The sequence below is a fragment of the Hetaerina americana genome, unplaced genomic scaffold (assembly GCF_022747635.1).
Source record: "Hetaerina americana unplaced genomic scaffold, ioHetAmer1.1.p SCAF_12, whole genome shotgun sequence".
In the NCBI taxonomy this organism is placed as follows: Eukaryota; Metazoa; Arthropoda; class Insecta; order Odonata; family Calopterygidae; genus Hetaerina; species Hetaerina americana.
This window is the reverse complement of record NW_027286292.1, coordinates 22,709,574-22,724,004: the sequence shown is the minus strand read 5'-3', so window position 1 is coordinate 22,724,004 and position 14,431 is coordinate 22,709,574. Positions and strand designations below refer to the sequence as shown.

Genomic DNA, 14,431 nt, shown 5'->3' with positions numbered 1-14,431 from the left:
TACCTTTTACCCCTTTTACCTACCTCATTATCCTTTTTTACCTTTTACCCCTTCTTGACTTGTGGCGCTAGCCAACTAATTTCATTTTTACTTTGTTTAGAAAGGTAAACTGTTTACGGCTATTGGAGTTTCACATTTATTATATAGAAACCATTGCAGATTAATTATCGCCTATGATAATGCTGGTAACATGATTTCATTAAAATACAAAATATACAGAAAACAAGTAGGTCATAACGCAATAACCCATCTTAAATAATTAAGAAAAGACATAGCCAACATTTGGTAACGTGCTAAGATAACTTGCCCGGATTGAAATGTCCTTGGAGTACTTCCGCGTAAAACTCCGTAGACTAAAGTTTATGTTTGTGACCTATTGGCGCGTGAGATGGATAAGTATATTAGATTATTCAGACTATAATTTCTCATAGTAATTATTGCACACCCGTATGTTTTGCCTTGGCGTGTGTATAATACGTTTCTCTCAAATGCCCTTCGTCCAAGCTTGTATTTGTACGCCGAGAAAGTAGCCACGGGGAAATTGAAAAGCAGAAAAAAACTCTTTAAAACATGGTAAAACAAAAATTCTTCAGCATGGATAATATTTTTAAAACGGAATTGAGTCAGTGAGGGAATTTGTGCGTGGTGAAAGCAGAATCATAGACTTCATGCATACATGTATAGAAATTAAATGCATGTTCCGGGTTCCATATGTTTGTTGTGTGAGCGCTCACAAACAGCTGAGATACGCTAACCCATTGGTACAACGGATGAGACTGATCGGTAATACATTTTAGCCCATAAATTCGCCTAAAAATTAAGTAGAAGTGTAGAATGTTTTACGAGAAGGTAATAAGGACTTCTATCCTTCTATCTAAGCATAATAGAACGAAGAAAAAGATGGGTAACATCCACTCTTCGCTCTCAAGTTTCAAATTCCGCGTTTCCTAATAAAACAATTGCCTTTAAAATAAACACAACTTGTCATTTTTCATAATTTTAAAATAATATGTTTCTACATTATTGCCCGTACACTCAAGTTCTACTTTTTACTGTTACAAAGCGTATATTATATTTCCAACAGATCCGTGTACTCAGGCCGCCATCGTATTTTCGAAGAGGCGACGCTGCTTCAACGATTTTAAAAACTGAAACTGTTAATTGCATGATATTTAGTTTAGTTTTGTATGAATAATAATTATTTCAAATAATCGGAACAAGAGATCCCGTAAAGTTTCAATCTTCTTAAAGAAATCACTAACCTCATTAAATGAAGTCCTCTCCTTCGCAACATCGCACTCAGCGAAGAAAGAAGCGGCCACACACACTTTCTCAGTCGTCCGACTCATTGGCGAGAGCTAAATGGTTTTTATCATTAATGTGTGGTCATAGCACGATAGTTCGACTGATTTTCGCGTGGCTGCAAGCTAGCACGAAAGAAGCGCTTTCCGCGTGGCTATCTCCAAATGTAATCTTTGCTCTCTGCATCAAGTTACTCAGCATTTTCACATGGGGAAAATAATTCAGACTAAGCAATAATGTATTTAAAGTTGTTTCATAATGGTTTGTATTTCAATCGCCACAGGGTACGTACATCATAGACCTTTATGACATGCCCCGGATTTCAGCCAACGCTCGAAATATAGCAGGTTGAAATATTCTGACACAGCTTTATGACTTTACTTGGAATTTCCTCAGGAAGAAAACATATTATTTTTATAAATGTATGGGAACGTGGTATCCCAGGGATTACAGCGTGCGACTACTAACTGGAGGGGTCAGCTGCATTTCGCAGGCAAGCCTGCGGACACCCTCACCTTCAATCAATCTGTGTCCTTTTTCGGGTACCAGATCTTCCTGGGAAACCACAGGTGGCACAGGAAAAAGGAACTGGCCCCCGTCCCTGATGTGTGAATTTCACACGCCGCCGGGATAAGTACTGGGTGCACTCTACCATTATCACCTACCAAACTGACCATCGGGCGGATTACTGTGTTTATGGTATATATATATATATATATATATATATATATATATATATATATATATATATAAACACAGATGTAGATTTTTAGAATATAGAGACACAAAGAAAGGACACTCACAATTTGTTATTTTACGTTTCGACAGCACTGCTGTCGTCTTCAGAACCTTTTTCAGAACCCTCCCTTTTGGTCCCTTCAGAACCAGGATTCTGAAGACGACAGCAGTGCTGTCGAAACGTAAAATAACAAATTGTGAGTGTCCTTTCTTTGTGTCTCTATACTACCTTGATCAAAAATTTCCCGGAACTTTCCGGATGACCCTCGTACAATTCGAGAGGAATCAATAAGGAGGAGTGAGTAGGAGGGAATGGGGAAACCGTTTGGAAGAAGCATAAAATTAGGTAAGCCAATGTTTAAACGACCTTGCAACATTTGCATCATCGAGAATCTCCGCCGAACGCCCATAATTCCTGTTACTTGCACACTAAGGGGTAATGAATGGGAATAGTTTGCCAATTCATAATCCATGCCTTCCGAGATTCGCCAGATGTTCTCCCTCTCTGCATTGACTCACTTCGCGAGGAATTTCTTTGGCTTATAAATAGAAGTGTAAATGAATTAATTCTATCAACATACTGGGTTTCTGATGATGAACTTCGAGGAACTTCGCTGTTCCTGAGAAAGATAATAGAGAACATTTTGTCCCTAGGCGCTAAATGGGCGTGGTAATTTGAGATCAAAATGGACAATTTATGCGCACTGCACAAAACAGGCAACACACAATGACTCACCTAGTATACACCAGGAAACTCTAGCGAGAAAAGTGACGGATCTTGAAGCGATGGTGAGATGGCAATTCAAAACATGAGTCTGAATATTACGCATAAGAGAGGCAGTAAGAGGGATTTTATTGCTCTATAGTAGAACAGTGGCGGCATTAAATTTGAACTTCAATAAGACTATCAAAAAAATCAAGTTAAACAGGAAAAGAGTATTGGGTGGGGGCGGGGCCGGAGAAAAGGAGGTAAGGGATGAAGGGTGAAGGAAGAAGGTGATTGGGGATGGTGGCCGTTGGATAATTTTAGTGGGCACTATTAAGTCCGAGAGGTTTGAAAGGTTCAAGCGCACATAAAAGCGCCCTTGTGTGTGTAATATTGTGTGATCTCAGTTTACTACTAATTTATTCGGGGAGGATTTCAAACACGGAATCATAGACTCAGGTGTCAAATATTGGATCATGGGCAGCGTGAGTAGGGATGTGGTAATTAAGGAACGCAGGAGACTTAGCGCTGTTGTTCACGCGGAGTTGGAATTACATTCAACCACGTAGGAGGAAGGACAGAAGTTGCAGCTTAGGCAGTAGGTTTTTTTGGAGGTTCTTGCAAAGGTATTATTTTTTAGAGAAAGAGAATTAATTGAAAACAGAATAATCTGAGCGACATGATATGCAACAGGGAACCTGAAAATGCTGGGAGGTATCTCTGATATCACAGTGACCGAATGTTTGAAAGGCTGCTAGGCTTCAATCCTCTTACTCCGGTCAACCACACTCCAAAGGTTTCGATGCAAGCCTTTGATTTCAGATTCGATGACACATATCAATGCCAAGAGAAATCATCCTATAATATGTGCAACACAATTTTAAAATTTGATTTATTTGGTATTGCGTTAATTGAAATGGAAACGTCATAAGTGAAGCTGACCTCAAAATGCATATCCTTCCTATTTTAAAGTGATAATACAATGCCGAAGATCATGCACCCTACCCATCTGACTCTCATCGAATGTAAAAGCAGATGCATAAGGCTGCTAAATTAAGTGCAAATAAGCTGGAAAATCGACTTTTGGTCACGTCTAGTGACATAGTGTGGCCCATCTCCTTCCCCTATTTGGTTCTAATATTTTTCTCAAAATAACAAGCTACTAAGAGTACAGACGCATTCTTCTGGGGTGAATTAGAACCGATACGCATCTTATAATTATGGTTTTACACCGTGATGCAGGTAGAACACAGTTAGTGACCCCAAAAAGCACACCAAACAGTTTAAACCAATAAATACAAAGAACAATTGTATTACGGCTGGTAGAATATTTCATCAACCACGGAAGAGAATTACTCGTTTCCGCGGAAATGTAGAATATTTAAACGTCAGTGTTAGTAGAATACATCAGAATGATGTAAAATGAAACTAAGTGTTAAATATAAAAGTTATTGTCCATATTAAAAGAGTTTGCAATTTTCACAGACTAAATTTGTGGAAAATAACAAATTCATTTAATATGGGCATCAAACAATTCCACGAAGTGGAGCCTGAAAGTGTAAATTATACAATATAAAAGTTATTGTTTGTGTAGGCGGAGAGAAATTAACTGTATATAACATTAAATTAAGTTTAAATAGTATTACAACAATTTCATAGGACAGACATATCGTAATTTTCCCTTAAGTTAACTCCCCCAAAATGGTCACATCCATCTTCGGAAGATTGCCCAAGGCACCTTTTAAAAATTCAGACTCTAAATATGCGTGGTTTTTGATCTATTACTGAAAAACTTAGGAAAAAGTTTTCGTCGGTAATAAAACGGAAATGGAGCGCTCAATAGAAAGTAGTTGCCTCTAACGTCATCAACATGGCGGCTGAATGCCGTGGCCGAAGAAAACGGCATTTTTTAATTTACTTTAAATAAACGTCCAATTTACTCGAAATGCAAGCTTCATCCGTCTCCATTATTTGCGTCAGATAAATAAATTTATGTCGAGAAACACGTACCACTGATTAAATTCAATTATCTTTAATGTAGGAAACTACCCTATTCCCAGTAATCGAAGAAAAAATCATCCGATATAAGTGTAAGGAAGAAATCGCCATTTCCCATAAAACGTATGTTCAAATATATTTCTTTTTTTAATCCTACGAAATGGGTTCTTAACCTTTGCGCATTCGCACTTCCCTTTCGGATGATCATTCCGCTAATGCTCTGTACGGGATTCGAGTACGCGACCTTGGGATTAGTTGGCCATCCACACCCAGCTAACCCGGTCTAACCACGACATATCACTTTTTGCCATTCTTTTTTGCGGTTCCGTCCAACCTCGAGAATAGGGAGGCCTCTACGCCCAAGGTGTTAACATGTATGTGAGACACTAAGGATTGGGTGACTTTCATTTAATTCCACAAACGGCGCCTGGCGGATGGAAAATAAATCCGTTAGCACGCCAATGATGACCACATTGCTTTATTAAATATGAAAAATATTGACAGGGGAATTTCTACGATAGTCCACAGAAAAATATCGAATGGTGGGAATCCATGAATTAAAAAAAAATTTCGGCAGCTGTCTATGGTTTTCTATATCCAATCTCGTATCGTTTGCCAGCAAGGTAACTGTGGGTTAACGTTAGCGAGTTAACGATGTCCCAAAGAGGACTCGGGCGAAAAAAATCAATTTCATTTACCTGTTCCGTGGTTCCCGTGCCATTCTACGTGCCTTCATATCCGTTTCACACTGTCGTCATAGCAACATCGCGGTCTTCGGAAGTAATGCGCTCGCCAAACCGCACGCGTGGGAAAGAGCACCCCAGAGCGTGTGCATGGAGCGTGAAACACGTTCAAGGCGAGGATTTCAGCTCGATTCGCGACATATTGGCTGTCGGTCTTCTAGCAAGTCGAGCCGCGACCTCGGCCAGTTATAGAGTGAGATTGATGAAAGTGGAGATGAGTAGTGGGAGGAGAGAGAATTATTGCTTCGCCATGGCACTAATTCGGTCATCATACGAGCACAATTATGCTCGTACAATTCGAGAGGAATCAATAAGGAGGAGTGAGTAGGAGGGAATGGGGAAACCGTTTGGAAGAAGCATAAAATTAGGTAAGCCAATGTTTAAACGACCTTGCAACATTTGCATCATCGAGAATCTCCGCCGAACGCCCATAATTCCTGTTACTTGCACACTAAGGGGTAATGAATGGGAATAGTTTGCCAATTCATAATCCATGCCTTCCGAGATTCGCCAGATGTTCTCCCTCTCTGCATTGACTCACTTCGCGAGGAATTTCTTTGGCTTATAAATAGAAGTGTAAATGAATTAATTCTATCAACATACTGGGTTTCTGATGATGAACTTCGAGGAACTTCGCTGTTCCTGAGAAAGATAATAGAGAACATTTTGTCCCTAGGCGCTAAATGGGCGTGGTAATTTGAGATCAAAATGGACAATTTATGCGCACTGCACAAAACAGGCAACACACAATGACTCACCTAGTATACACCAGGAAACTCTAGCGAGAAAAGTGACGGATCTTGAAGCGATGGTGAGATGGCAATTCAAAACATGAGTCTGAATATTACGCATAAGAGAGGCAGTAAGAGGGATTTTATTGCTCTATAGTAGAACAGTGGCGGCATTAAATTTGAACTTCAATAAGACTATCAAAAAAATCAAGTTAAACAGTAGAAATTCGATCTCTTGCCCACACAGTGGAAATACTCAATTCAAAGTTGCATGGAGAATTTAGGAAAGAATAAGTTAATAATAGATCCAAATACATATATAGGGTAATAAAGTAAGCATATATAAGAACATTTTTTGATAATTAGGATAAAATTGTCAGCCGTCTCGAAGAGCATGCAGAACTACAAATTATCAAAACTACCCTATAATTTAATTATTAAACCAAGTAAAATATTATTTTTATCCTTTAGTCTTCCTGTAAGGACGTTGTTTCCATTCGTGGGCAATTACTTGAAAAGTGCGCAAGAACCTAATTGCTATCACCAAATAACAATCAAATTAATTTTTTTCTGTAGTTGGAGGTAAGGATGAAAGTACACTTTTCTACAATGAAAAGGTCCAGATGTAATGTAATGACCGGCACACCAGATCATAGTTGTGTAATGCCAGATGCAAACAAGTTCCCTTGTTTGCAGTGGCAAAATTCATTGTTTGAAACTTGAATGTTCATATAGTACAAGTCGGAAAATAAAAAAGGCTCTGGTGTCAACTCCGAAGTGGCATTTCCTACCCTTGTGAAATTGAGCTCCACACACACAGCTTCGCCGTAGCTCATTTCCTGGGGGAAGTGGCCGTAGCTCGGCCTCAATTTAATCGGAATCATTAGCATTCTCCGAGAAAAAAACAACACATGCTTCTCTGCTTTCTTCAGTAGGTCTATGGAGTTATGAACATTAAACCAACATTAATGATGGTTGAATTTGGTAGAACAGTAAATTTATTTTAAGCTTTTTAAGTCTGGAGAACTCATCGCCCCAGTGGGGTTTTGTGTCATTCTTAGAGATTAGGGATACCTAAATTCTTGCTTATCCCGTCGATAAATATGGAAGGATTTTGAATTTTTATTGATGCCACTAAGAGGGTAAAACAACGAATTCGATGTAAATACTTCTACAAAAGTAATTGAGAACTCTTCGTCTTCATGACGATAATAATACGAAAATAAAGCAATTTTTTCTTGCAACAAGTATACATATATGCGATATATTTTACAAAATTTAGAAAGTTTTATGTTACTGCACTGATTTGGATTTCGAAAAGTATTTGCTTCAAACTCTACATGCTCCTTTGACGCCCTGTTCCCTGCCTTTTACAGACTCTTGGGGGGTAGAGTGTTTTGTGGTGCATTTTCATGTGGTAGTGATATTTCAATTTCTTGCTTGTTGTGTCCTGGCTTCCGTGTTGTAGGATGGCTTTCGTGCTGCATCATGGGGTGCAGTTTTTAGTTGTTTTGCGGTATATGTGTTTGCATGAGTATTGGATTTTTGCATGAGTGTGTGCGCTGCTGTGGGTGTAATTTTCCGTGTTATTTTTTTGCATGTGGTATTTTTCCTTTTTACGGTTGGTGACCTAACACCCCCCGCCACACGCCCTTGCGGCGGCTTGCGGGGTATTATGTAGATGTAGATGAAGCATTTTCCTCTCTCCTCTGTCCATTTTTTCATACGCTTTTTCTCGCCCTATCCTGCAACTTAGAAAACCCGTGTAACAATTCCCACCTTCCATAAATGGCAGTGCGTCGTAATCAGGAAAAGCCATAATTATCATAATATAATTGCCTTCGCTTCACCTATTCATTTCGAAATATTTTAGCAAATGAGACTCGATAATTGGTGAAATGTTACTACTCCTTCATTCATAACATTTCAATGTCTTTTAGAGACAGGAACCCAGAGGTTTTGAATTTTAAATAAAAATATTTCATAATATAAAGAATCCTTTGACCGATCCAGTATTTTATTTATTATAATATACAGCGCGCTCTTGAACGCCTAAGTATCATCTCGGCCAACTTCGCGTAGTATGTTTTAACAAACAAATAATAGGACAGTACAAAGTGTACCCTTAATTACAAAATACTCTTCCACCTCGTCACTCAAGACACGGTTGTTTTAAAGCTGTTCTAGTTTTTTGCTGAGCCTTAAATTAACGATAACTACATATATGCCAAGAATAAACAAGAGAATACTAAGAGAGAAATTGTTCATCAATAACAAATTCTTCTAACGGAGCGTTTCAGCATTGAGTTTATTTTCAAATGAGGTTAGAGCATGACGTTGAAGCGTTGATGCATGTGATAAAATAAACTTTATATGATGTGATGTGGAGTGGTACATTCTATATGCAGAAAATTTTCTGCCGGCATTTTTCACTTATACTTAACATTCTTCCACCCTCCAAAAGTATCAGGAGGTCTGTCCCAAACACAAAATACAAGGTCTGTCCCAAAAGTAGTATTATTTTTCAAGTAGAGATATTTTTTCCCGGATAGACGGACGGGCGGCGGTTTATTTAGCTGGGATCGAGGGAGGGGAGTCTCAGGAAAGGCTAAAGGCCGGTCGCAGTTGGCTCCCAGCCTTTGCGGAGTGCGGATCGTTCGTTTTTAAAACCTCTATAACGTGACCTCGCTATGCTCCGTCACGAACCGGTTATTGGAGCAGCGCTACGCCATAAAATTTACCGTGAAACTTGGAAAAACCGGGAAAGAGGCTCATGACATGTTCAAGGCAGCTTATGGTGATAACGCTATGGGTAAATCGGGTGTTTTTGAGTGGCAAAAGTTATTTCGGGAGGGAAGAGAAGATGTCGAAGACACCAAACGTTAAGGACTCCCTTCGACCTCAAAAAATGACGAAAATCTTGCAATAGTTAAGGATATTTTGGACAGAGTTCACTATTCACATGGTTTCTGATGAAGTGGGCATCCCTAAAAGTAATGTGCATGGACTTTTAACCGAAAACATGGGCATGAGAAAGGTGTGTGCGACGTTGGTGCCGCGAGTGCTCTCGGACGAACAATATGAAACAAATACGAGGATCTGACAAGAGCTCCTCGACCATGCATCAGTCACCCTACAGCCCTGACGTTGCCCCACCACAATTCTTCCTCTTCCCCCGCCTCAAAGTCGTGCTGAAAGGACGTCATCACGGCTCGTTGGAAGCGTTATTAACAGGTCGTAACGAGGGAGCTTAGCAGCATCCCGGACACAGATTTCTATAAGGCATACAAGGCGTGGAAAACCCGCTGGCAAGGGCGTGTGGACGCACAATGGTGTTACTTCGAAGAATTTTGAGTGAATGTATCAATTCTGGCAATAAATGTTTTTGATCGGCGGAACAAAACGATGAATTTACGCTATTAATTTAAAAACGAAAAACATACGTGAAGTACGTCATTAATAAATAAACGGTAAATAAGTCTTAGGCATCACATAAGGATACTTTAATAAAAATTTTACTGTAGGACAAAATAAAAACAATTCCTTTAAAACTGTGCTATAATTTCATTAAGGACGCTACAATGTGATGCAACATACACATTACATAATTTCATTCGTATTTTACATTCTGTTACTGATTTTTGGGAATCATTTGTAGAGGGTAATTAAAAATTCAGTAAAAATTGGGTTCCCAAATTAGGATGAAGAAAATTGTTTCATTTCATAAGCAACTCACAGTGAACTTTCCCATGCAAGACCCCTAGACGCCATAAAGCACAAGTAAGGCGGACATTTTGAAGTTCGTATGCTACCATCGTGGCAGCGTCGTTCCCCCAGGAGAGAGGCTTCGAAGCCATATTCAGTATAGGCAGCCAACGCGGATGATAGAAGAGTGCGTGACGATGGCTTTCGGAAATCCTCGAAGGAAACCAAAGGTCTAGGGTTGAGAGGCGAATGGTTTAGGGGCGAAGTTAGGACCTCGGATTAGGGGAGAGCACGGTGGAGGACAGGGAACACAAATGATGTCCAAGACAAATATGGCACTCTTAACTAAACGCTATTTGAAAAAATCTCTAGGCTGGGAACTTCTGTGAAAACGTGGATACCCACCCAGCCCACTCAAAGTGCAATGAGCAAAAATGTGTTCGCCGCGCTCGTCGGAAGGTCGAAAATTTGAGGTATGCATCGGGTATGAATGCAGTCTCTGCGTTGTCAAGTGCATTCAATTATTTTCAGAGAGTAAAATACCCTCAGCCACCAACATACCAAAAATCATAAATACCACAATCACCAAAGCTAGTAGCAAGATTTGCGCCCATGGATCGGCATATGACGATTGATTAGAGAGACGATTGGAGCCCTATTATTGGGAAAATTTGACATTCAAATAATTTACGAGAACTAAACTGGGTTGTTTAAGTTGTATTGTAGCACCACATACATTAATGCTGCTTGGATGAGTGAGGTTAAAACACGGCGGATGAAAACCAGTTCCTTTCCCTGAGCTACCTGTGCTTTCCCAGAAACATGTGGTTCCCGAAAAATCACATAGTCTAAGTAAATCTGTGGGTTTCCAAAGTCGCATTTATTTTGAACTCGTTTAGTAGCCGCGCACCAGTAGTAGTGTGGTCATACATGTGTGCCTCGGATTTATTCCACAAAATCATGCGAAATATTTTTTGGAGGACTTCACGCCAACAGAATTGTATATTAACATCATCACTAACTTTTCGTTTGGAATATCAAAGGATTTATATATTTTTTCGAGCCTTTTTTCTCCCACCTTATCCTCTTTAAATCCCGACCGTTCCTCCTTATAGCTTGAGTTTTTGATATGCCGATTTCATGACTGCTGTACGTAAACAATAGCCTTATGACGGTTGGCCATGAATTCTAACAAATGTAAATTGAAATTTGGATAGATTATGTTCAAATTTTAAATCCACTAGGGGGGCAAAAGGAAAGCATTTTGGTTAAAAATGTTAAAAATATCAAAATTGTTTCATTTTTGTCCATAAAACTATTTCGTATAATTTTTTAATCTGGGCCATTTCCAATGTGATAGGAATTGTTGAGGGATCCAGATCGTGGCAAAATTGAGCCTGAACGGAATTGTAGCGTTCTTCTCGGTCACTGCGGCTGAACTAAAATTGGGCTATGACGCACATATTCAAATTTAAAATGACTTCACTGAATTAAGGAAACAATAGACGACATATAATTTTAGAGAAACAGAAAAAGTAAACTTATTTATAGAAAGACGAAGTTAATTGCAATTTCTTTTTCAATACTTCCTGCAATACAAGCCTGCTTTTATACTCTTACATCTTATGCGGTGTAATTTTAACACGTTTCTAGTGAAATATCATATAAGATTAATTGATATTTCAAATACTGAGGAACAGAAATACAATTTGGACCAATCCTTCATAAAGGGATAGTAAAAGCAGTCAAAGAAAGAACGAAAGAAAGTCACTTGCTTCATCAAGAAGGATTCTCACTGACCAATAAATTACCTTTTCAAGTAGGGTAGCCGTGGTTATGTAAGTAAATGAAACAACAAAGGCCAATACGTTTTAATTATGTATATTTCTTCGATGAGGCTTCACGGTAAAATACTGCTACTCCCAGCCCATTGTTTTACTCGTAATTCACGAATTAGGAGCCATATGCTAGAAAAAGTGGGAAATATTTTAGTGGTTAGGCAGAGATTATGTGATACTGATTAGTTTTGCTCGTTGTTTTATTGTTGGCTAAATAGAGTAAATAATAATCATGGAAATGGGTAAATCATGAAAAATAACGGTGCTGTCTAGTAGACAATTGGTATGATCCAAAAAGTACCCGCGGGTGATGGGCGGACGCAATTGAGGCAACGCTTACTCCAACCCTCATTCCCCCACCGCACTTCTTTCTAAGAGCAACCGCGTGGAAACGAAGAAAGGCGGAGAACAGGGTTAAATGGTCAGCTTAATAGAACGCTATTAAAGAATTTTTTACGCACTCGAGGTAACCTACTCTCCGGTGTTCCCTCTCCCCAACTCCACCTTGAAATTACACCATATCTCCCAGGCCGGCATGATGAATTCACATCACCGAACGCAATATGACCTGGGATCCCTAAAGTGCATCTTCGGGCATTGGGAAGAGGGGCCTGGCCACTCTTCTCCCTCGGTCGCCCCGCCCTTTGAAGCGGCACTCTCTTTGACAAAAATACGAGGTGCTTTCAACCTTTAATCAGGTCGCTGGTGACCTAGCACTCGAGGAAAACGGAGCGACGGAGCCTGCCAGAGAAGAGTGCATTGTGAGCTAGGGAAGTTGCGTGGCATAAAGGCTACTTAAGGCCCAAAATTTTAGTACCTCGAATTTTGCCCCTATAAGACTCTCTACTAACTACATAACATTTATCTGGAAAGTCGGCAAGTATTGAGGTGCAATATTCTCCCTATCAAGGTCAATTTTCCCCGATGCTTATTTATTTAGTCCCAAAATAGTAGAGGCCCAATTTTATCGCGAAAATAAAATTGCAAAGGAGAAAAATAATAAATAACAAACGTAACGATACACAAACATACGAGCACCGTATAACAATAATTTTCCATCTTTATTCAAAGTGGAGAAAATCTTCGAGAAGTCAAAGACATGAGTTCGAGGGAAGAACAGGACGTGAATAATACGCGTAGGAAGGAGTGCAGCAGATAACGGGAGCAAGAAAGTTCATAGAGAGGATCGAAGTCAGGTTGATGGAAGTCTGAAGATGAATGAACGCTTAGTAATTGCAAGTCGAGGGGTCATTAAATGAAAGATTTCACTTAACCATGTCATGCATGAACGAAGAGAGTAAATGGGAAGGAGTTCAGGTGACATCAACAATTATCATGAAAATATTGTAATGATTTTGAACATGGCAATCAGTTATGGAATGAATGCCGAGGGAAGATCGTATTGACTGGTATGATTACATGGCGGCTTCCAATTTTCGATGAACAGCGAGATTAATTATTAGTTTTAAGGTTCCATTTTGTGCAATTTCATGAGGTGAATGGTAAAACAAACTACTGTAGATTACAAAGTTTAAACATATAATTATGGTACGACCGATTTTCGCGCAAAGGTGTTGTAATTGGTGCGTTTTTCCCCTTCGCACAGGGCTGTCAGGCACGAGCAGGAAACCCCATGATTTTTCACCAATTAAGACTTATCCCAATCCGCACCCTCCTCTCTCCGGCGCACACTCTTCCCGCTTCACTAACAACGCCCACATTAAGCCCCTTTACTCTCCTGCTGCCCTCATCGTCATTCTCTACTGCCGAACTCCCAAACATGCATTCCATCCATATCCCATACCCATTCGCACTTCTTCCATGTAAGAGTAATAATAGTAGGGCAGGCTGGAACTCAAGTCAAATTCAACCTCCAAAGGGCTTCTATACCTGCATTATTCCTGTTAGTTACGTAAAGGCATTGAAACGTATTGTAGAGAATGAATCGCTGCGTAAAGCTCTAATTTTATTATTTCACATCACACCTTCGCTCTTATCCCACTCTTCCATTTCCAAATTTCCTCATCAACAACGCGATCGCGGAGAAAATGAACTTGAAGCACTAAAAGAGAGTAGCAGATATGAGATGTATGGAAAGGTACCGTAAATTTTTAAAGAAGCAGAACATTTTGTTCCACTTCAGCTCGAAACCCCCTTGAACTAATGGATGCGTTGTATCAATTATTACCTCTCTTCCCCCCGCAGACACTCTATTAAAACTCAAAACCTCCGAGGCGGCATGTTTTGGTTCCTGGAAGCTTACCAGGACCCGCGCTTGAATCTTGGCCACCTGGGGGTGTACCCCCTTCACACTACCCCCATGACCCTCCTCTCCCCTATTACCCCGAACAAGAGTGAGGTGGTAAAAGAGATTCCATAGTCTCAATCTCGCCTCTAAATAAAGACGGCTTTCTAGCTATCTCAACCTTCTTCCCTACACTGAGTCTTCTTTCTTCCGTTAAAATGGTACGCTAATTGCCTTGAATGGAAATTACGAAGAAAGTTAAACTCCAAACGATTGTAAAGAGAGGGTATTTTTTAAGTCCATAGAAATATTGGGATGTTTAGCTCAATTCCTTATCCAACTGATATAAGACTGTGAAATGTGTTCAATGTGTTCTTTCAAAACTCCATGTAAACCATACTTTATTAAATTACGCAAGAAGCAAG

General features: G+C 39.7%; 1 protein-coding gene across 3 annotated transcripts in view; it reads right to left on the bottom strand.

Moving 5' to 3' along the window:
- Positions 1–14,431, bottom strand: part of LOC139685734 (solute carrier family 41 member 1-like) — a 134,622-nt gene that overhangs the window by 32,329 nt on the left and 87,862 nt on the right. Inside the window, exon 1 of one of the 3 annotated variants that reach the window (XM_071582782.1) lies at positions 1,263–1,286. The exons of the other annotated variants lie outside the window; for them this stretch is intronic. Coding sequence (XP_071438883.1) covers positions 1,263–1,267 — 5 coding nt within the window. The 5' untranslated portion in view covers positions 1,268–1,286. Of the gene's footprint in view, positions 1–1,262; positions 1,287–14,431 lie in introns of those variants that run through there. 3 annotated transcript variants of the gene reach the window in all.